At 50.7% G+C, this 23,517-nt stretch overlaps 1 protein-coding gene across 1 annotated transcript in view; it reads right to left on the reverse strand.

Annotated features, from left to right (window-relative positions):
- LOC140411444 (uncharacterized) overlaps positions 1-16,619 on the reverse strand; it is a 40,439-nt gene extending 23,820 nt beyond the window's left edge. The window contains exon 1 of the mRNA XM_072500548.1: positions 15,992-16,619. Coding sequence (XP_072356649.1) covers positions 15,992-16,603 — 612 coding nt within the window. The 5' untranslated portion in view covers positions 16,604-16,619. The remainder of the gene's footprint in view (positions 1-15,991) is intronic.
- Positions 16,620-23,517: the final 6,898 nt, after the last annotated feature.

A 23,517-nucleotide genomic window follows, 5' to 3' on the forward strand; every position in this document is an offset into this window, starting at 1 on the left:
CTTTGTCCGGGTTGCGGGATGTTTGTTTGGAGTTGGGTGGGGACTGTTTGGGTTTTGATTTGTCTGTCTTTTCTTACAAATGGTTGAAGAGGTGTAGATGTAACTTCATATTTGGAATTGATACTGTGGGGGTTGTTGGGGCGGATGTTGTTTACTGTTAATGTTCTCTTTTGAAATTAATAAAGTTGGTTATAGGCAGGGGGTGATTTGGTGTTCTGGAATTTTGAGGTTGCAAAGGGCCAGAGCTACCCCGCTAACGAGATTAGTCAGTCAATTGAAGTGAAGAAGTGGGGTTAGGGTTTTGAATGGTTGGGGTTTGGTGAGGGAAGGTATTTGGGGCCTGGTTGTCGTTACTTGGTTGTTTGGATGTGATGTTAGTGGGGGAGGGAGGATTCGTTTTTTTACGGTGGCTGGGGACTTTTCTTTGTCTGGTTGTTTTGGGGGATCTGGCAACCATCTTAGGAGGGCCTGATGTCGGCCCTTTTCGGAGGGTGGCTGGACTGCCTCATGAAGCAGAAATGGCTGATTGTGCTAAGGGGGGTAGACAACCCCCAATCTAGCTGGTCGCATGGAATGTAAAATGTCATAATATACACCAGTATATCATGGTGCACACTGATGGACACACAGCGGGACCAATCAACACACACAACACCGCAGCCAATCACCAGTTAACACTCACTATAAAGACAGGGGGCATCAGAGTTCCCACTCATTCGGGATGCAGCCTCTCAGAAGGACAGAGCTTACAGCTTACAGCACAGATCTTCACCATGTGCTGAGTGCATAGACTGGTTAGACAGGCATAGGTCTTTAGTTTAATCTAACATTGTGTTAGCCCACAGTGAAAGTATGATCAACAGTTTCTAACTTAATAAAATAGTGTTGTACTATTTTAAGTGTTGGTGGCCTGTATGTGTTCCACGGATCCAGAACACCCAACACATCATGATACCAGGAGTTGAGGGATATTAGAACTTCTTAGACCTACCTGCAAGTGACCTGCCTTCCACCAGCATACAGTCATCCTGCAAAATGGACAGCGTCCGCCCGCCGCCGCCGCTCCGCATCACTGGTAACCTAGGGGCCAACTGGAAGATATTCAAACAACGCTTCCAGCTCTATCTTGAAGCCACAGACCGGGAAGCTGCCTCAGACACCAGGAAGATCGCTCTCTTCCTATCCACGGCCGGGGAACATGCCATCCACATTTTCAATTCTCTCACCTTTACTGATGGTGAAGATAAATCAAAATTCAAGACGGTCCTCCCCAAGTTTGACACTCACTGCAGCATAGAGGTGAATGAAAGTTTCGAGCGCTATGTATTCCAACAGCGTTTGCAGGGTAAGGATGAACCTTTCCAGTCCTTTCTCACCCACCTTCGCATCCTTGCGCAGTCCTGTAATTACGGGCCCACCTCCGACTCCTTGATACGCGACCAGATCGTTTTCGGTGTTCAGTCGGACCCCCTACGCCAGCAGCTCCTCAAGGTAAAGCAGCTCACCCTAGCGACCACCATCGAGACCTGCGTGCTACACGAACACGCCACTAGTCGGTATTCCCACATCCAAGCGGCTGAAACAGTGCGGCAAGGACCCCACGAGGCAGAACGGGTCCAAGCAATCGAGCAACTCCAGGGCCTCAGCCTGGATGAGGGCGGCCATTTCGCGTGCTTTTCGCCGACTCCCACGCTTGTGCGCACCGAACGAGGGGACGCCGACGAACGTACTGTGCAGGTGCGCACCACGCACGACTGCACCGCGCATGCGCGGTGGTGCAGCGAATGTACTGACGCTACAATGTGTGGCAACTGTGGGTCCGCCCACTTAAAGCGGCAATGTCCTGCCAAATCCCGACGATGCCTGAGATGTGGCAAACTTGGACACTATGCTGCCTTATGCAGTGCAGCTCAGCCTGCCAACTCACATCGCTCCAGCCAGCTTCGCAGGAATTTCCGGGCCATTCAACCCACGGTCACCGAGTCCGATGCGGACCTGCTACCCGATACTGAGACCGAGGACCCGAAGGCGCCTTTTTGAGTCGGTGCCGTTACAAAAAACAGGATGTCCCCGAAGCAAAGAATCCAGCCTCTATCGGTATACAGCATCGATCCAGACGATGAGTGGTGTGCCACCCTGACAGTCAACCGATCCCAAATACGATTCTGCCTGGACACTGGTGCCTCCGCCAATCTGACCTCCAAAGCCTTCGTGTCAAACCAGCCATCCTCCCATCAGCCTGCCAGCTATTAGATTATAATGGCAATGCCATTGATGCCAGCGGCTCCTTGCAACTTGAAGTGACGCACAGGTCACGCAAAGCCATCCTTCCCTTTGAAATCGTGGGCTCCTCGAAAGCCTCCCTGCTTGGCGCGCAGGCATGCAAGCTGTTGAACCTAGTTCAGAGAGTTCACTCTCTCTCTCCTGCTGACGCGTCTGCCTTTCAGGACACTGACTTCAGGGCGCAACTCGACGCCATTATCAACCAGTACCACGACATCTTCAACGGCATGGGCACGCTCCCGTACACCTACAGGATTTTATTAAAACCGAATGCCACGCCTGTGGTGCACGCACCTCGCAGGGTCCCAGCACCCCTTAAGGACCGCCTCAAGCAGCAACTGCAGGACCTCCAGAACCAAGGAGTGATTTCCAAAGTCACGGAACCGACCGACTGGGTAAGTTCCATGGTATGTGTAAAAAAGCCTTCCGGCGAATTGAGAATTTGCATTCATCCCAAGGATCTAAATCGCAATATTATGAGAGAGCACTAGCCAATTCCCAAGCTCGAAGAGCTCACATGTGAGATGTCTCGCGCCAAGCTCTTTACCAAACTTGACGCCTGAAAAGGATTCTGGCAAATCCAGCTCGATAAATCCAGCAGGAAACTCTGGCATTAACACCCCCCTTTGGAAGATATTGTTACAACAGAATGCCGTTTGGGATCATCTCTGCATCAGAAGTGTTCCATAGGATTATGGAACAAATGATGGAAGGCATTGAAGGTGTTCGCATCATCATTTGGTCCACCACCCCGCAGGAGCATGTTAGTTGCCTCCAGCGCGTATTCAGACGTATACATGAGCATGGCCTCCGCCTCAACAGGGCCAAAGGCTCTTTTGGTCAGATGGAACTCAAGTTCCTCGTGGACCACATCTCCCAATTGGGTATGCAGCTGGATGCGGACAAGGTAGCTGCCATCACAGCTATGAAAACACCAGAGGACAAGAAGGCGGTCCTCCGATTTCTGGGCATGGTCAATTTTTTAGGGAAATTTATCCCTAACCTCGCCTCTCATACCACGGCTCTCAGGAACCTGATCAGGAAGACAACAGACTTCCAATAGCTCCCTGCCCACGAGCGCGAATGGAGAGAACTCAAAACAAAACTGACCACGGCCCCGGTCTTAGTTTTCTTTGATCCAGCAAAGGAGACCAAAGTTTTGACCGATGCCAGTCAATCCGGCATTGGGGCAGTGCTCCTTCAACGTGATGAGGCCTCATCATGGGCCCCATTGCATATGCGTCACATGCGATGACCCCCACGGAGCAGTGCTATGCGCAGATAGAAAAGGAGTGCCTGGGCCTTCTGACCGATGTGGTTAAGTTTCACGATTATGTCTACGGACTTCCTCAAATCACCGTCGAGAACGACCATCGCCCGCTGGTCAATATAATACAGAAAGACTTGAACGACATGACGCCTCGCCTCCAGCGTATTCTTCTCAAGCTCCGACAAAATGACTTCCAGCTGGTATACACCTCAGGCAAAGACTTCATCATTGCTGATGCTTTCTCCAGGGCAGTCAACACTCCATGTGACCCAGCGGGATTTGTCTGCCAGGTTGACGTCCATATGGCATTCACAGCCTCCAATCTACCTGTCTCGGATGAGCGCCTCGTCCAAATTCGCCGCGAGACGGCGGCTGACCCCTTGCTACAGCGTGTCATGCGCCACCTAACGGACGGGTGGCTCAAGGGCCAATGCCCTCAGTTCTATAATGTCAGAGAAGATCTGGCGGTAGTAGACGGGATTCTTCTAAAACTGGACCGCATTGCCATCCCGCATAGCATGCGCCAGCTTGTCCTGGAACAACTACACGAGGGCCACCTTGGCGTGGAAAAGTGCCGCCGACGGGCCAGAGAGGCAGTGTACTGGCCCGGCATTAATGAGGACATAGCCATCACAGTGCTCAACTGCCCCACTTGTCAGCGCTTCCAGCCGGCCCAACCACGTCAGACCCTGCAACCCCATGGGTTGGTCACGTCACCATGGACCAAGGTGGGCATCGACCTGTTCCATGCGCTGGGTAGAGACTATGTCCCGATCGTGGACTACTTTTCGAATTACCCGGAGGTGATACGGTTGCACGACATAACCTCATTTGCAGTCATTCGTGCATGTAAAGAAACCTTTGCTCGACACGGCATCACGCTCATGGTTATGTCGGACAATGGCCCCTGCTTCGCCAGCCAGGAATGGTCCAACTTTGCCAGGTGGTACAATTTTGCCCATGTGACATCCAGTCCCCTGTACCCCCAATCCAACGGCAAAGCGGAGAAGGGAGTACATATAGTCAAACGGCTGCTATGCAAGGCTGCCGATGCTGGGTCCGATTTCTACCTTGCCTTGCTGGCTTATCGCTCCGCCCCGCTGTCCACTGGCCTGTTGCCAGCCCAGTTACTCATGGGTCGCACCCTGAGGACGACGGTGCTGTCCATCCATGTCCCAGACCTCGACCATGTTCCGGTCCTTCGCCGGATGCAGCTGTCTCGTGCACAGCACAAGGCGGCTCATGACTCCCGTGCAGCTGATCTCCCGTGCTCTGGCTCCAGATGACAACGTCCGCGTCCATCTTCCGAATGGTGGCTGGTCTGCAACCGTTGTGGTCCTTCAGCAGGTTGCTCCCCGCTCGTTCCTGGTTCGTCTACCGGATGGCTCTATTCTGTGCCACGATCGACGCGCCCTTCGTCTCGTTCCACGCTCGCCACGTGATCCTCCACTGTCGCCTCGCCATCCTGCTGACCCTGCCACGGACTATGCAGAGCTCACTGTCACTCTGCATCCCCCTGACTCTGATGCAGTCCAGCCCGCTCCTGAACCGGCGGCTCTCGTCCACCCTTGAGGCGATCAACCAGAATTCGTCGCCCACTTCAGAGACTTAATTTATGAACTTTGCAGACTTATAGACTCTCTGAATTGTTTTGTTGCTTTGTTTGATCATTTCCCTGGTTTCTATATAGTGTTGATCTCATTATCCTTGTTGCATACTGCTTCTCTGCACCAGGCACCTTCCCATGTACGTAGTCCTGTAAATATGTCTTCGCACCCCACACGTAGTTAGGAACATTCTCACCATACATTATTTATTGCCACACACATACATTCTTTTATAAAAGGGGGATGTCATAATATACACCAGTATATCATGGTGCAGACACACACACTGATGGACAACAGCAAGACCAATCGACACACACCACACCGCAGCCAATCACCAGTTAGAGCACACTCACTATATAGACAGAGGGCATCAGAGTTCCCGCTCATTCGGAATACAGCCTCCTACAAGGACAGAGCTTACAGCTTACAGCACAGGTCTTCACCATGTGCTAAGTGCATAGACTGGTTCGGACAGGCATAGGTCTTTAGTTTAATCTAACATCGTGTTAACCCACAGTGAAAGTATGTTCAGCAGTTTCCAACTTAATAAAATAGTGTTGTACTATTTTAAGTGTTGGTGGCCTGTATGTGTTCCACGGATCCAGAGCACCCAACACATCATAAAGCAGTTAAGTGGCCCAGTAAAGAGATCCAGAGTGTTTACACACCATAAGACTTTGGAAGCTGATGTGGTGCTGTTTGCAGGTTAGAGGTCAGATAAGGTTATGGAAGGGCGAGGTGGGACAGGTGTTTAATTCGGGGTTTGATAGTAGGGTCCGGGGAGATTAATTAAAGGGTAAACTTTATGGCGGGGAAGATTTTGGCGGATCCGAATGGGAGGTACGTAGTGGCTAGTGTGTTGTTAGCGGGTACACTGGTGGTACTGGTCTACGTGTATGTCCCAAAGTGGGACAACCCAACTTTTATAAATAGGCTGTTGTCATTGACTCCGGATTTGAATTCGCACCAGCTAATCATGGGCGGGGACTTTAATTACATATTAGATCCCCGGTTGGATTAGTCGAGGCCTAAGGCATAGAGGACTTCTGGAATTGCAAAGTCACTGTTGACCTTCATGGAGCAGATCGGGGGAGCTGACCCTTGGATATTTCTACATGCTAGGGAGAAGGATTTTTCATTCATTCCTTTTTCAGGTTCACCAGGTCTATTCCAGGATTGTGGTAAGTAGATCCTTCCTGCTAGGGGTAGTGGAGTTGGGATGCTCGGTGATAGTCATTTCTAATCATGCTCCACATTATGTGGATGTGATGATTGGGTCAGACCCTAGTCAGCGGCCCCTGTAGAGGTTTGATGCATCGCTGTTAGTGGATAAGAACTACTGCACGAGGATCTCCTCTGCCATTAAGGAGTATTTGAGATTTCATAGGAGTGAGCAGGTTTCCCCTTCCACGTTGTGGGAGGCGTTGTTGTTTAGAGGGGGGATTATTTCTTTCAAGATGCACAAGGAGAAGAATGAAATGGGGGGGGGGGGGGGGTGGGGGGTGGGGGGGAGGCAGAGGTTGGCGGTTGCCAGCTTGAAGGTGGGCATTCAATACTTGATCAATCAGACACCGGAATTACTAGCCAGTAGAAAAAGTTACAGATGAAGTTTAAACTGCTCTCAACGAATACGTCAGTGTGCTTGTTGCAACGTTCAAGGGGTGCTTTTTACGAGCATGGGGAAGAGGCTAGTCGCTTGTTAGCGCACCAATTGAGGCGACAAGTTGCCTCTCGGAAGATTCCGCAGGTCAGTGATGTGAGGGATGAGCTGGTCTCTGCCCTGGCCCAGGTTAATGAGGTGTTTGAAGCATTTTATCGCACCCTTTATGAATCGGAGCCCCCAAAGAATGGGTCCTCAATGTTTGAGTTTTTGGATATTCCGGTGATGGAACAGGAGAAAAGGGCAGAATTGGAGGCTCCTCTAACTTTGGAGGTAATGAAGGGTATGACTTTGATATAGTCGGGGACGGCGCCGGGACCGGACAGGTTTCCGGTTGAATTTTATAAAAAGTTTGCTAGGTTACTGGCCCCAGTGCTACTTGGGATGTTTGGGGTTTCTATGGCTCAGGGTCTCGTTGGCGCAGGTGACTATTGCCCTGATACTAAAGAAGGATTGGGACCCAACATAGTGTGGAGTCGTACTGCCCCATTTCATTATTGAATGTGGATGAAAAGCTGTTGGCGAAGATCGTAGCTAGGCATATGGAACACTTTCTCCCTGGGATCATATCAGAGGAGCAGGCGGGGTTTGTTATTTCATTAGATGTGGAGAAGGTGTTTTACCGGGTGGAGTAGGGCTATTTGTTCGAGTTTTGGGGTCAGTTGGCTTTGTGCTTAGATTTGGTTCTGGCTCTTGTATAGGGACCACCCTGCGATGTCCACACAAACGCTTTAAATTCAAAATACTTCCAACTGAGGAGAGACACGAGACAGGTGTGTCAACTGTCCCCAATATTGTTTGCCTTGGCAATTGAGCGTCTGGCTGTAGCATTGAGGTCATCCATGAAGTTGAGGGGGATAGAGAGGGGGGAGAAGGAGCATTGGATGTCATTATATGTTGCTGTATGTGGTAGACCCTCTCTCCTGTGCAGAGGAGATAATGAAGTTGCTTGAGAGGTTTGGCTCCTTTTCTGGGTACAAATTGAATCTGGGTAAAAGCGAATGCTTTCCAGTGAATCTCCCAGGGAGGGGAGCCAACCTGGAGAAGTTGCCTTTTCGCTTGGCCAGGTCCAGTTTTCGTTATCTGGGAGTCCAGGTGGCCCATGACTGGGCCTTGCTACAGACGTTAAATTTTGGGGACCTTAAAGTGATGAAAGAGGACCTAACGAGATGAGATAACCTCCTGTTGATTTTGGCAGGGAGAGTGCAGTCAGTCAAAATAAATATCCTCCCAAGGTTCCTAGTTTTGTTTCAATGCCTTCCAGTTTTCATTTCAAAATATTTCTTTGCGGGAGTCAATAAGATCTTATCGTCTTTTACTTGGTTGGGTAGGACTCCACGGGTCCATAGGTTTTTTTTTTACAAAGGGGCAGGCAGCCAGGGGGCCTAGCATTGCCCAACATGTTATACTACTATTGGGCAGCGAACGTTGAAAAGGTGCGGGGATGGTATAGGACGGACTCCATGTAGGGACGGATGGAGAGGAACGACTGTAACGGCCCCAATTTGAGAGCATTGGTCACGGCTCCCCTTCTGTTTTCTCTGATGAAATGGACTGCCAATCAGGTGGTGGTAGCTACCTTGAAAATATGGGGACAGTTTAGACGGCACTTTAAACTGGGTGTTATGTCGGTGCTGGCCTCAATTTGTGGAAACCATCGTTTTGTGCCAGGAGTTTTGTATTCGTCCTTCGGAACTTGGAGGAGGGGTTAGACTGGTTTGGTGATTTGTTGTGGGTGGTAAGCTTGCTAGTTTTGAGGAGTGGCGGGGGAAACATAAGCTACCAGGACGTAACCAGTTTTGATACTACCAAGTGCAAGACTTTGTGTGTAAGGAGGTTGCTTCCCTCCCTTTGTTCCCCCCCTGCTCTCGTTGATGGACAGGGTCCCACGTTCAATTCCCGGCTTGGGTCACTGTCTGTGCGGAATCTGCACATTATCCACGTGTGTGCGTGGGTTTCCTCCGGATGCTCCGGTTTCCTCCCACAGTCCAAAGATGTGCAGGTTCGGTGGATTGGCCATGCTAAATTGCCCTTAGTGTCCAAAGTTGCCCTTAGTGTTGGGTGGGGTTACTGGGTTATGGGTGTCATAATATTCAAACACACACATCATGGTAGACACACCAACAGACAAATCAGAACACACAACACCACAACCAATCACAGACAAAGTCAGGGACAGTATAAAAGGACAAACACGACACCTGGTGGGTAGTAGATTTGGGGACAAGGACAAAGACAAGACCTGTTTTAACATCACAGACAGGGAGTCCCCACGTGCAGAGTATCAAGACAAAACTGTAGATAGTAAGTTTGAATAAAACAGCGTTGTACCAAATGCAACTGTGTTGGCTCATCTGTGTGTCAGAACGCCCAACACCACATGGTACAGGAGTGGATCGATACCTGCCGACTAACCTGCCATTCTGGACATGGACCTCACCAATAAACCGCAGCCGTTGCAAGTCGCGGGGAACCTTGGTACCAATTGGAAGCTCTTCAAGCAGCGATTCGACCTGTACATCCGAGCCAACGAGAAACAGAGTGCCTCGGACGAAACAAAGATTGCGATGCTCCTCTCCTACGCAGGTCAGCACGCCATCGATGTCTTCAACTCACTGGTATTCGAAGAAGGCGAAAACCAATCCAAGTACGACACAGTCATCCTCAAGCTAGACCAGCACTTTAATGTTGAAGTGAATGAAAGTTTTGAAAGATACCTCTTTCAGCAACGCCTGCAAGGTAAGGAGGAGCTTTTTCAACCCTTTCTGACGCACCTCCGAATTCTAGTGCAGTCCTGCGGTTACGGCAACACCTCAGAGTCCATGATCAGGGACCAGATTGTTTTTGGCGTTGCCTCCAGTGGCCTACGCCAGCAGCTTCTTAAAATCAAAAGCCTCACCTTAGCGTCTGCAGTGGAAACCTGTGTCCTCCACGAGAATGCAACCAGCCGTTTTGCCCGATTTCAGGCGTCCGAGTTGGCACGGAGGGGGTCCCCAGCCGTCGAATCGGCAAGCCAGGCCGCCCACGATGCCGAATGCATCCAGGCCATCGATTATCTCCCGACCCGCGGCCCCGACGAGAGCGGCCCCTTCCCGCGCTTTTCGCGGTCTCCCGCGCTTGTGCGCGCCAAAACCAACGGCAACATTGAGGGACGCACCGCGCAGGCGCGCCCAATGCAAGATCGCACTGCGCATGCGCAGTGGCGCAACGAATGCCGTGACGTCATGACGTGCGGCAACTGTGGAGCTGTACACTTAAAAGGGCAATGTCCTGCTAAAAACCGACAGTGCCTCCGATGTGGCAAGATGGGCCATTATGCTGCCTGCTGTCGTGCGGCTCAACCCATGGATCCTACAATCTCGCAGACATGTCAGGACCGTCCAGCCCACGCATCAAGACTTCCAGCTAAATGATGCAGATGACCAGGATGCCTTCCGGGTTTCCGTCATCAATGTAAACAGGGTCAACGCCATCAATCCGGCCGATGAGTGGAGTGCCACCCTAACGGTCAACCCGAATTCGTCGCACACCCATTAGACTGGACTTATAATACTGTTCATACGTTTAAAAAGTTAAACACTACTGTATTATAACCTGTTGTTGTTTATCGTTCCAGATATCGTTTGACCGGACCACTATTCAAAGTTTTTTTTCGCATTCATGTTTTGTTCTGGTACAACCTCGTTAGCATGACGCACCCGACATCGCCCCATGTAAATAGTTACGTCATATGCACATGCTGTACACAACACACACACACTCTTAGATGCACTCACGACACGATTATATTTATAACCACGTAGGCACATATCTTTGTAAAATGTATGTGTCGGGAACTTGGAGGAGTTTTGTGGTAACGGTCCCTGCACTGAGGGACTGCAGACAGCAAAGTTTTAAAGTTTTAAGAAGTAGAGAGGACCTCAACTGGTTTAAAAGAAAATAAGTTAGAGAGTTTAAAAAATGGCCCCTTGGATCTCGAGTACGTGGGATCTTCCTCTGAAATTGACTTTAAAAAAGCAGAAAGAAAATGGACTCTCCATTCAGCCAAAGGAAAAGAAAGCTTCAGAGAAAGTTGAACAAGAAATAGGACAAATCCAACCCAGCCAATGACCGCCCTATCAGTCAACTCTCCATCATCAGCAAAGTGATTGAAAGAGTCATCAACAGTGCTATCAAGCGGCACTTACTCAGCAATAATCTTCTCACGGACACTCAGTTTGGGTTCTGCTCAGGTCACCGAGTATGGCATTAAGGAGCCCGAGCTAAACTGGAGTCAATGGGAATCAGGGGGGAAACTCTCCGCTGGTTGGAGTCTTACCTAGCACAAAGGAAGACAATTGTGATGGTTGGAGGTCAATCATCTCAGTTCCAAGACGTCACTGCAGGAGTTCCTCAGGGTAGTGTCCTCGGCCCAACCGTCTTCAGCTGCTTCATCAATGACCTCCCTTCCATCATAAGGTCAGAAGTGAGATGTTTGCAGATGACTGCACAATGTTCAGCGCCATTAACACCTCCTCACATAATGAAGCAGTCCATGTCCAAATGTAACAAGACCGGGATAATATCCAGGCTTGGGCTGACGGTGGCAAGTTATATTTGCACCACAAAAGTGCCAAGGCAATGACCATCTCCTACAAGGAGGATCTAACCATCGCCCCTTGACATTCAATGGCATTACCATAATTGAATCCCCCACAATCAACATCCAGGGGGTTACCATTGATCAGAAACTGAACTGGACTAGCCATATTAATACTGGGGCCACCAGGGCAGGTCAAAGGCTAGGAATCCTGTGGTGAGTAACTCACCTCCTGACCCCCCAAAGCCTGTCCACCATCTACAGGGTACAAGCCAGGAGTGTAATGGAATATTCTCCACTTGCCAGGATGCGTGCAGCTCCAACAACACTCAAGACACCATCCAAGACAAAGCAGCCCGCTCGATTGCTCCCCCTTCCACAAACCATTCAATCCCTCCACCACTGCCGAACAGTGGCAGCCGTGTGTACCATCTACAAGATGCACTGCAGTAACTCACCAAGGTTCCTTGGACAGCACCTTCCAAACCCACAACCACTACCGTCTAGATGGAGAAAAGCGGCAGCTATCTGGGAATCCCACCACGGGGAGGTTCCCCTCCAAGCCACTCACCACCTTGGAAATATATCGCCGTTCCTTCACTGTCACTGGAGAAAAATTGGAACTCCCTCCCTACCTACACCTCAGGGACTGCAGCGGCTCAAAAAGGCGACCCACCACAGCTTCTGAAAGACATCCCGTAAATGAATTTTTAAAAGGATTGCTAGAAGTAAAAAGGAGAAGTTTTGGAGGCTTGGAAGAAAAGAGCAGCAGGTTTTTTCCAAAACCTCAAAAGTGCGGGAAAAGCACATAGAGAGAACCGACAGCTGCCGATAGTTTTTAAAAAGTTAACAGTCTTAAAGAGGTAATCCATTTAAAGAAGAAATGCATTTAAAGAGGTACTGCATTTAAAGGAGTTTAATGTGCTGTATAATACCCCACTTCTGGTGGTGCGACACCCCCACCCCCCAACTCACCCTACCCATCCACATCCCCTACCTACCCACCCCCCCTACCTACTCCAGTGCCTTCAGTTTTCCTCAATGATCCTGGCCCTCCTAGTTCTACCATTACATCTAGGTGTTTCCCCAAGATGCATATCTGAGGTGGAGGCTGCCAGCTGCCTATCTCGTCCCGTGGCCTTCGATACCCCTGGCAGGCGTCCTCTGTGGGCTCCGGGGCAGAGGGCCCCGGCTCACTTGGCGGCAGCACATGCACAGCTGTGCCGCCCTGTCCTGTGTGCCGACCTCGAGATGTGGCCTCATCAGAGGGGTAGAACTTTGGGGAGCTGGTGCCACCATCACCACTCCATGGGACGGGTCCGGGTTGCCACTCTTCCCGATAGATGCCTTTCAGATAGAGGGGCGGCTGATTTGAGCCCTGGCTGCCCCTGCATAATTTGGCTCTGCCAGCCCTGGTGACTCTCCATGGTCTGCACCATCGGTTCCACACCTTCGGCGATGCTCCTCAGTGACTGGGACATGCTCTCCAGTGCCTCGCCCATGCCCATTTGAGAGCGGGACATGTCCCGCAGAACCTCATCAAGGTCAGCCTGATACTGGGTGACATCCCCCAGCAAGGCGGTCATTTTGCCGAGACCCCCAGCCATGGCCGTCACCGACTGTGCATCGCCTTGGACACCTTCACTCATGGTGCCGACGCCATGCACCAGGCTCTCCACTGCAGTCGCCATCCTAGCAATGTTGGCCTCGGTGCCACTCATAGCCCGCGCCACCTCCTGCACCCATAGACTCTGGGACTCCTCCTAGCGGCTATGGATCTGTTGGAGTGACGCTGACATCTCCCTCTGTATGTCCTGGCTGCTCCCTATCGCCTTCATCAGCTCCACTTCCACAGGCTCAACATCAGGCTGGGACCCAGCTGGATCCTAGGATGCACCAGCCATCCGACTTCTGGCTTGCCTGGGGGTTTCTGCCTCCACCTGATGTACATCATCAGCAGTGTGGTGCTCACCAGATTGTGCCCCAGAAGCCTGTCTACTAACATATCCCACCGAGGTGGGTCTGCGCTGGTGGAGGGGTGGAGATGACAACTGTGCCGCGACTACGGTGGCATCCTCGGAGCACTCCACCTGGCTGTTCTCCTCGGAGTCAGGAGAGGGGGCCACCTAGGATGGGCCGGCACTGTTGGCTGGAGGACCTGCAGGAGAATGGACATGTGGTCAGTGGGAGGGGTGGGTCAGTCAGTAAGGCACTAACAACTCACGTTTCAAAGGTCCTCCAAGTGGAGCCCGGTGGTTCCTCAGCTCTGCGGCATCCGCCAGCCTCCACGTGGGTGACCGATCTGCCCTCGGCCACACCAGTCACCTCCAGGGCCCGCTCCACGAAGGAGGTGAGGATTCTTATGTCTGGCACCTTCTTTCTTATGTGGGCCCTCTCCCAGAGAGCTTTTGCTGCCGGGATACTGAGGCGGCATGGTTAGCCGCATGCATGGTTCACTGTGGTGGGAGAGAGGGTGAAGGCGGGGTTGGGTGGTTGTGTGGCGGCGGGAGGGCTAGGGGTCGTATGGGGAGTTGGGGGGTGGATGCCTCCCTTGGAGAAAGGGGGCGTTGGTATCTACTCACTTGTGCTGCCCCGCGTAGTTCGTTGACCTTCGTCCTGCACTGCTGGCCAGTCCCCTTGGTCATACTACTCGGTCTCCTGGGCGACATTGTTGTGAGCTGGCTGGGGTTGGCCGTGCAAGTGCAGCTTAAGTACTGTTCGATCTTGTTAGTGGGGGGCTGGCGAACACGTTGGCGGAAAATCAGCTGGCGAGCCGTTATTTGTAGCGAGAAGCTCGTGAGGCCTCATTAAGTGAACCAATTGATATTTAATTTTGTTGCCAGCCTTGCTGGGCCGAGCACTGGGAAGCTTGTTGCAATTCCCACTCGCTACTACACTGAGAAATTTTTCCGGAGAATTACGTCTGAGATGACCAAATAAAGGGCAACGAGGGAATTGCAGAGACCTTTGTCGGAGACAGACCTGAACAACACTGAAGCTGAAAAGGGTTTAGCTGAAGTTAAAACAAGTAGAAATGAAGGTTCCATTTGTGAAATGTATATGTCCAGTCAGAACCTGATGGATTCACCTCGGAAGAAACACAGAAATTAAAGACTTCAAAAGGAACTATTGAACATGAAGAGGAATCAGCAAAAAAAAATTAAAGCTCCAGAGAGGACATTAAAACAACACCATGAAATGGCTGACCGCAAATTTGGAAGCAAAAATTTACAAAATTAAGTTAAGAACAAGGGGCGAAATTCTCCGGTATCGGCACGATGTCCACCGACCGGCGCCAAAAACGGCGCTAATCAGTCCGGCATCGCGCCGCCCCAAAGGTGCGGAATCCTCCGCATCTTGGGGGGCCGAGCCCTAACCTTCAGGGGCTAGGCCCGAGCCGGACTGATTTCCGCCCCGCCAGCTGGCGGAAAAGACCTTTGGTGCCCCGCCAGCTGGCGCGGAAATGACATTGCCGGGTGGCACATGCGCGGGAGCGTTAGCGGCCGCTCACGGCATCCCCACGCATGCGCCGTGGAGGGAGTCTCTTCCGCCTCCGCCATGGTGAAGACCGTGGCGAAGGCGGAAGGAAAAGAGTGCCCCCACGGCACAGGCCCGCCCGCGGATCGGTGGGCCCCGATCACGGGCCAGGCCACCGTGGGGGCACCCCCCGGGGCCAGATCGCCCCGCGCCCCCCCCCCCAGGATCCCGGAGCCCACCCGTGCCGCCTTGTCCCGCCGGTAAGAGAGGTGGTTTAATTCATGCCGGCGGGACAGGCATTCTAGCAGCGGGACTTCGGCCCATCCGGACCGGAGAATCGCGGGGAGGGGGGCCCGCCAACCGGCGCGGCGCGATTCCTGCCCCCGCCGAATATCCGGTGCCGGAGAATTCGGCAACCGGTGGGGGCGGGATTCACGCCAGCCCCCGGCGATTCTCCGACCCGGCGGGGGGTCGGAGAACCTCGCCCAAGAACTCAATAAGACAATGGAGAATAAGCTCGACTCCATGAAAAAGCAACATGAAAATAAGAACAAGACCAGTGAAGAATTGAATCGTGAGAATAAGAGCTTGAAGAAAGGAAGTTTGGCAATGAGAAATTAACTGAACAGGTCAAAAGAAACATTGAAATTGACAACAGAATCAGCAAAATCAGACAAAAAAAGAAACTGAGATTACAGTGCCAGAACAAAACAGCTGAAATGGTCACGTGAATGGAGAAGCACAAGAACCAATATAATAAAATGGTCGATGTAAGAGATGACAAATTGAAATTCTGGAAAGAGAAGACTCCACATTGAAAATTAATTTATGGTTCCAAACAAATATCACTACCTGCTTTGGCTAAGAAACATTCAGTTTGCTCTTTTCCAGCTGACTGATTCATTATTGCTTTGAAAAGCTATTATCAGCGTACAAGACTGGGAGGAATGCAGATCCCAAAGTCATGATTGCTGACTAATGTACCAGATACCTTTGTCACCAGAACTACTTTCACCTTATCCCCCAAATTTCTGTTTAATCATAAGTGCATACTTAGAATTTATTTTGCAACTGTAAATTGTAAAATTGGCCAGAACCAAGTAAATACTTACATTTGTTCCATCCATTGTGTAAATTTTTCTCACACTATACTGCATGAGCTCAGAGATTTCACCCAGAAAACCTCTGAAACTGTATGTATTTCTCTTGTGGAGAACAATTGAGTAATGAATACCAACATTCCCATTTTTAATGAGTATTATATTTTTATGTGCCATTTGAGTATGATGTGCATGACTGTCTTCCTGCCTTTCCCTCCGTGTGGAATGTCGACGGGGACTTATCGGTTTCTGTCCCTGCCATGTAACTTTCCCAGCTGAGATTGGCTTAACATGCTTTTTATGAGAACAGATATACGAGCCTCCATCTTCCAGCTGCTCCAAACTGTTGATGCCGTGAACTCCATGAGGGGTTGTTACTGTCCGCACGGCAAATGGAAGTGAAATCTTCTGGCTGAGGTCATCTAAGAGGGCATCAAAGGTCTTGAAGGCCCGTTTGTTTACGGTCATTTTCACTCCAGTAAGCTGAGGGTCTCCACTCTTGTAGAAGGTTATTTTCTTAGCTGGAGTTACCTCAGTGAGGTTGGTGGTCTTGGCCACCGAAGACAGAGGCTCCTCAAAGTTGAATGGAAAAATAGCAGAATACCTCAGAGAAGCTTTGTTCATCTTTGTTCTGTTAGATAAATCTGAAAACAGAAAGTGGTACATCTCTTAGATCTTAATACAAAGGAATTCATTTTCCATACATCCCAGCATTACTAGCCCAGTTTTTCTCCTCTTCTCTCCAACAGTGTCAAGTCAAGCTAGGAGCAGCAGTCATTCAGTAATTTGCTCAAGTGGCAATTGTTCGGACATTAACTGTGATTTTGTGGGCTGAATTTTCCCGACCCCATGGTGTCAGGTTTGGTGGTGGAGGGGCCAGAAAACCGGTGCGGCTGGGTGGAGAATCCTGCCCGTTAACTCTGTTTCTCTCCCCAGATGCCAGACCTGCTGAGGTTTTCCAGCATATTCTGTTTTTATTAACCTGCCACTATTATCTGGCCTGGTCTGCCTGCCCCACATTATGTTGTTGAATTTAATAACTTAAGTTCAGCTAGAAATGGATAATAAATATTGTTTTGCCAGTATTGTCACTATTCCAAGAATAAATGATAAAAGCCACAAGGGATTAATATGTGGAATGCAGTGCAGGTTTAAACCCTGGTATCGTTCAGGAAACACAGATGTAGTGGTGGAGACTGCAGGATTTTCTAGATAGATGAACCCAGATGGAATGAATGGTCTTCTACATCTATTTGCATCGACTGATCTAGTAAGAACTATGACTGAGAAAAGGCCATTCAATCCATTGTGTCCAAACCCTGTAACATTTTATTAATCAATTGGGGTGTTTCTTTTTTAAAACAAGTGTTATTTATTTTTTAATCTTGTGTATTCCTTACCTAGCTGCTCTTCCTTCAGCTAAAATGACTGGATGAATGAGTCTGGCCAAGGTGGCCCCGACAGGCTAACTGTGCTTCAAAGTTTATATTTTTGGCCATTTGTTCTGAATGGGCAGATATTGCTGATGACATTTATTAGTTCTGCGATATAATTGTTCAATTAAATGTGAAAACAAAATTTCAGCCGTGTTTTAGCCTAAGAACCACCGATGATACCCACTGAAACAGCCAGTGTATCTAAACAGTTCTGGCATATTGCTGTGTAGCTATTTGATGAAATCAGTGTAATGTCAGTTTTCCCCCTGCCTTTCCCAACTCCTGAAGTTGGTGGGTTACTTTAGAGTCCATTCGGTAGGTAAGAGTGGTTCTCCAGCAGATAAGGTTTACATTAAGACAGTTGATGGTTCATGCCGTGAGGAGAGGTTGAATAAACTCGGTTTGTTCTCACTGGAACAACGGAGGTTGAGGGGCGACCTGATAGAGGTCTACAAAATTATGAGGGGCATAGACAGGGTCGATAGTCAGAGACCTTTTTCCCAGGGGAGAGGGGACAATTACTAGGGGGCATAGGTTTAAGGTGCGAGGGGCAAGGTTTAGAGGAGAGGTAAGTATTTTACACAGAGGGTAGTGAGTGCCTGGAACTCGCTGCCGGAGGAGGTGGTGGAAGCAGGGGCGATAGTGACGTTTAAGAGGCATCTTGACAAATACATGAATAGGATGGGAATAGAGGGATATGGACCATGGAAGTGTAGAAGATTTTAGTTTAGACGGGCAGCATGGTTGGCACAGGCTTGGAGGGCCGAAGGGCCTGTTCCTGTGCTCTACTTTTCTTTGTTCTTTTTTCTTTGTGATAATTATTTTACAACCAATATCTCCCTGAGTAGTTTGGTTCATCTGCAAGTCTGGGTAGTGAATGTTGTTTAGAATTTTAATAGTTACCTTCAGGGAACAGCAACCTATAGGTCCTTCACATCCCACCGACAAAAAATGCTGACATTAGGGTAGGCCACTTTTACATTTTTGCTGATTAAGAAAGTTTGCCTGCTTTGGGCTGGACGTTTACCAGTTTTATTTTGTCTGCTGTAACCCTGTCCCTTGTATATATGCAATGTTCTGCACTCTCCCACTCCACTGTGATGCGAGTAGAACTGTAATTTCCCCCAAGTTACTACGCTTGCTGGGGTTTCCATGTCATGATTGTAAGAACTTGCCTGTAACATGTAAAACTTCAAGATTCCCGAAGGTCGGGGAATATAGGGCGCAATTCTCCCATCGGGAGACAAGTCCCGACGCCGGAGTGAAAACCGGAGTGTTTCACTCCGGCGTCGGAGGCCGCTCCCAGCCCCCTATTCTCCCGGCCCCGGTGGGCTAGGAGTGGCGCCGCATCATTTACGTGCGCCGGGCCTTGGCGCCGTGTGAAGGCGGCGCCGCGTAAATGGCGTGGCCAGCGCCGCGTACATGACGTCACCCGCGCATGTGCGGTTGCCGTCCTCCCCGCGGCTGCCCCGTAAGAAGATGTCGGCTGGATCTTGCGGGGCGGTGGAGGAATAGAGGTCCTCCTTCAGAGAGGGCAGTCCGCCGATCGGTGGGCACCGATCGTGGGCCAGACCCCTTTTGAGCCCCCCCCCCACCCCCACCCCCGGTGCAGGAACCCCCCTCCCCCCCACAAGCCACCCCCCCAGCGTTCCCGCGCTGTTCCCGCCGGCAGCGACCAGGTGTGGACTGCGCCGGCGGGAACTTGTCGTGTTGGGCAGGCCGCTCAGCCCACCTGGGCGGAGAATCGCCGCTCGCCCGTTACAAACGGCGATTCTCCCAGTGGCCTGCCGTGATTCTCGCTGCGCCGGTTTGGGGGGGGTGGGTGAATCGCGTGCGGGTGCCAGGGCGGCGTGGCGGGACTCGCGCGGCACCCCGGTGATTCTCCCACCCGCCATGGGGGGGGGAGAATTCCGCCCATAATTTTCAATGGCAATTGGTATTTCTTTTTATGATCATCAAGATGAGAGATGTTGGTGAATAATATTGTAATTAATACATTTCAAAATTGATGACTCATTATGAGAAACAAGAAGTAACAAAGAAGAAATAGTAAGTGCTTTGTTAGAGTACAGCTCCCCACACCGTGTGGTGATGTGCATCAATGTAAATACATGTAGGCTAGCTAGACACTAGAGGGAGCACCAGTGACATCACAGACACACACTCAACCAATAGATCAGATAGATAGGATACGACCAATGGACATTCACGATACACATGGAGGTGACACGACCACAGGGAGGCATTACACCAACCCATATATAAAGGACACCACACACATGGGGCGAAATTCTCCGGAAACGGCGCTATGTCCGCTGACTGGCGCCCAAAAGGGCGCCAATCAGACGGGCATCGCGCCGCCCCAAAGCTGCGGAATGCTCCGCATCTTTGGGGGCCGAGCCCCAACATTGAGGGGCTAGGCTGATGCCAGAGGAATTTCCGCCCCGCCAGCTGGCGGAAACGGCCTTTGTTGCCCCGCCAGCTGGCGCGGAAATGACATCTCCGGGCGGCGGATGCGCGGGAGCGTCAGCGGCCACTGACAGTTTCCCACACATGCGCAGTGGAGGGAGTCTCTTCTACCTCCGCCATGGTGGAGACCGTGGCGGAGGCGGAATGGAAAGAGTGCCCCCAAGGCACAGGCCCGCCCGCGGATCAGTGGGCCCCGATTGCGCCCCCTCCCCAGGACCCAGGAGCCCACCCACGCCGCCTTGTCCCGCCGGTAAGAGAGGTGGTTTAATCCACGCCGGCGGGACAGGCAATTTATCGGCGGGACTTTGGCCCATCCGGGCCGGAGAATCGAGTGGGGGGGCCCGCCAACCGGCACGGCGTGATTCCCGCCCCCGCCGAATCTCCGGTGCCGGAGACTTCGGCAACCGGCGGGGGCGGGATTCACGCCAGCCCCCGGCGATTCTCCGACCCGGCGGGGGATCGGAGAATGTCGCCCATGATCTGCCTCTTTCCAGTGGAGACAGTCAGTGAGTACAGAGACAGGGTTGATTCAATATTACACCCACCACGTGGATTGCAGCAGCTGGTTAGTCAGTCTGGGCAGCTATAGTAGGATTAGCAGTAGTGTCGAACCCAAGTAATAGAAGTGTAAATAGTTTAACAAACGTGTTGAAGTTATCTCCACGTCTGAACCTTCCTTTGTCAAGTGCACCACAAGGAAGCCGCTTATGTTACACCTACAACATAACAAATCATGATACCAGGAGTGAACTATTTCAATCCACATAGCCATACCTCAGCGTACAGTGACAACCAGCAATGATACCCAGGCAAGATGTTCGAGATCCGGGTTCCGCAGCAGCTCCAGTGCCACGTTGACTCCGCGAAAACTGGCGGGCATTCCGGCAAAAGTTTGAAATCTTCCTGGTAGCAGCCGAACTAGAAAACCTGGCCGATGCTGAAAAAACAGAGCTTCTCCTCACCATCGCCAGTGCCAGAGCAGAAGAAATCTTTTAAAAATTCAAGTTCTCCAAGGGGCAAAACAGGAGCGACTTCCAGGCAGTCCTGGACAAATTCGGCAAATACTGTGAGGAAAACACACTCCAACCAGCAAGAAAAGGTAAGAGAAGCGCCAATACTCACCTCGAGGCTGAGATCCCGGAGCAGAGAACGATTTTGGTTGGTGGCCATCTTTCTAAAGGATCTGCACTTGAACGAGAAGTGCGCAGAACGGGAAGGTCCGTTTGCGCATGTGCGAGACGCTGCGTATGCACGATCACGAAAACGGCCATCAGTAAAGGGATAGCGATCTGCGCATGCACAATCGCTTCCTACGCGCTATGTCACATGCATCATGACGTCAGAGGCCCCGGACCACGCCCATTTAAAGGGGAAACGTCCCAAATCAAAGAAAAAATCTTTTAAAGCTGTAAAACAACCTTCCTTCACCTGGAATGACAGCACAATGCCTCAAATTGAACCAGGAAATGAAATTAACCTCCGAAGAACGCTGCAACAGCAGTTACCTACGCCCAAAATGATGATTCCGACCTTGAATACTTCGATACCGACCTTTACCAAGGTGCCACACAAAAGGTTGTTGCATAAGATAAAGATGCATGGCATTAAGGGTAAAGTAGTAGCATGGATCGAGGATTGGTTAATTAATAGAAAGCAAAGAGTGGGGATTAATGGGTGTTTCTCTGGTTGGCAATCAGTAGCTAGTGGTGTCCCTCAGGGATCAGTGTTGGGCCCACAACTGTTCACAATTTACATAGATGATTTGGAGTTGGAGACCAAGCGCAATGTGTCCAAGTTTGCAGACGACACTAAGATAAGTGGTAAAGCAAAAAGTGCAGAGGATATTGGAAGTCTGCAGAGGGATTTGGATAGGCTAAGTGAATGGGCTAGGGTCTGGCAGATGGAATACAATATTGACAAATGTGAGGTTATCCATTTTGGTAGGAATAACAGCAAAAGGGATTATTATTTAAATGATAAAATATTAAAACATGCTGCTGTGCAGAGAGACCTGGGTGTGCTAGTGCATGAGTCGCAAAAAGTTGGTTTTCAGCTGCAACAGGTGATTAAGAAGGCAAATGGAATTTTGTCCTTCATTGCTACCAAATCCGAACCGCAACTAGACGTGTTGCACATTGGCAACCCCCGTATTGAATCCGATGCAGATGCGGATTTGTGGATCTTCAGCCCAGCAGATATGACATCCCAACTCGTGAGTGCAGGATGATGCTGCAGCCTGAAACCAAGAGACAGAGAGTGGTACAAGCCCACAGAGAGCGGCCTGCTGCCACACAGAGCGTGGTCCACGCACCGCTCAGGGTTCCTGACTCTACGAAAGAAGACACGCAAGACTCCACACCGCAGTCCTTGCATGAACAAGAAGTGACTCCAGTGTCACAAGCCTCTACAGCGAGCTCCTGGACAGCCTCCACGATAAAAGCAACGCAAGATTCCGACGCGCAGTCCTTGCAGGAACAAGACCATGAGGGTCTAGCAACCTCCTCTGACCAACTAGCAGCAGACGATGCAAGTCTGCCATGCTCAAGCAAACAGCAAGAAGACTATGACAGTCTACTACGCTCCAGTGCACAACAGGACGACCATGACGGTCTATCATGCTACAGTGAAGAACAAAGCGACAATGACAGTCCAAGCCCAAATGAAGGACAACGGCAAGACAATGACAGTCCACCCACATTGTTTGCGCCACCAGATGAAGACTCTGACAATTTACCCAACCCAAGTGAACAACAAGCAGCCACTGAGGCTCTACTCACGGTATGTGAGACGAGTGACGACAGCATCCCACTTCCCATGCAAGATGTGCAAAGTGACAGGCCTCAGCTAGTGTGTACAGAGGCACTCGACGATCACTGTGAGACCACTGGTGACTCCGGTGACACCATGATACTTCCACCCTCATTCGCTTGAACCTCTCCACAAGTCAATGCATTCCTGCATGTTCCGACTCCAGACGTGCAGCTTCAAGAAATCTCAGCTGACTCCAGTGAACCTGCTAAGACTCCGGACGGGGAGCATCAATAAACCAACACTGACTCAATTAAAACAGACCAGACTCCAGATGGGGAGCACCCGAACGCCGACTCTGATTCACGTAAGTCGGACTTTACTCCAGACGGGAGTGCCACAACCCCAGTGATGGCACGCTCAGGGTGACAGCAGATGACACAACGACAGGAGATGGATCACTTAACAATTACACTGGGTCAGTAATAACAAGCAGCGGCTACAGTCCAAGAGGAATACACCAATATTCACCACAGCAATATCCACACATTTATTCCACACCAGCCGTGCAGCCAATGACAGCTCATGCTGGACAAACCCAGTATTCAGGCATGCTGCAGCCAGCAGTCTATGCAGCATATTCTCAAACAGGCCAGCACTACAGATTGGCCACTAATGGAATCAAGACCGAAGGAGGACTACCGCAAGCGCAATCTGCACTCCAGACTGGATGCCTTAGTTACAGCCCAGGATTTGCTGCACCCCAGCCTGGCCAGACAGCATATTCCTATCAGATGCAAGGTTCTAGTTTCACACCATCACTAGGTATTTGTGCGAGCAGCAATTCTGTTTGCAATTCGACAAGCTTCAACGGTTCTCAGCAGG

The sequence above is a fragment of the Scyliorhinus torazame genome, chromosome 4, assembly GCF_047496885.1.
Source record: "Scyliorhinus torazame isolate Kashiwa2021f chromosome 4, sScyTor2.1, whole genome shotgun sequence".
In the NCBI taxonomy this organism is placed as follows: Eukaryota; Metazoa; Chordata; class Chondrichthyes; order Carcharhiniformes; family Scyliorhinidae; genus Scyliorhinus; species Scyliorhinus torazame.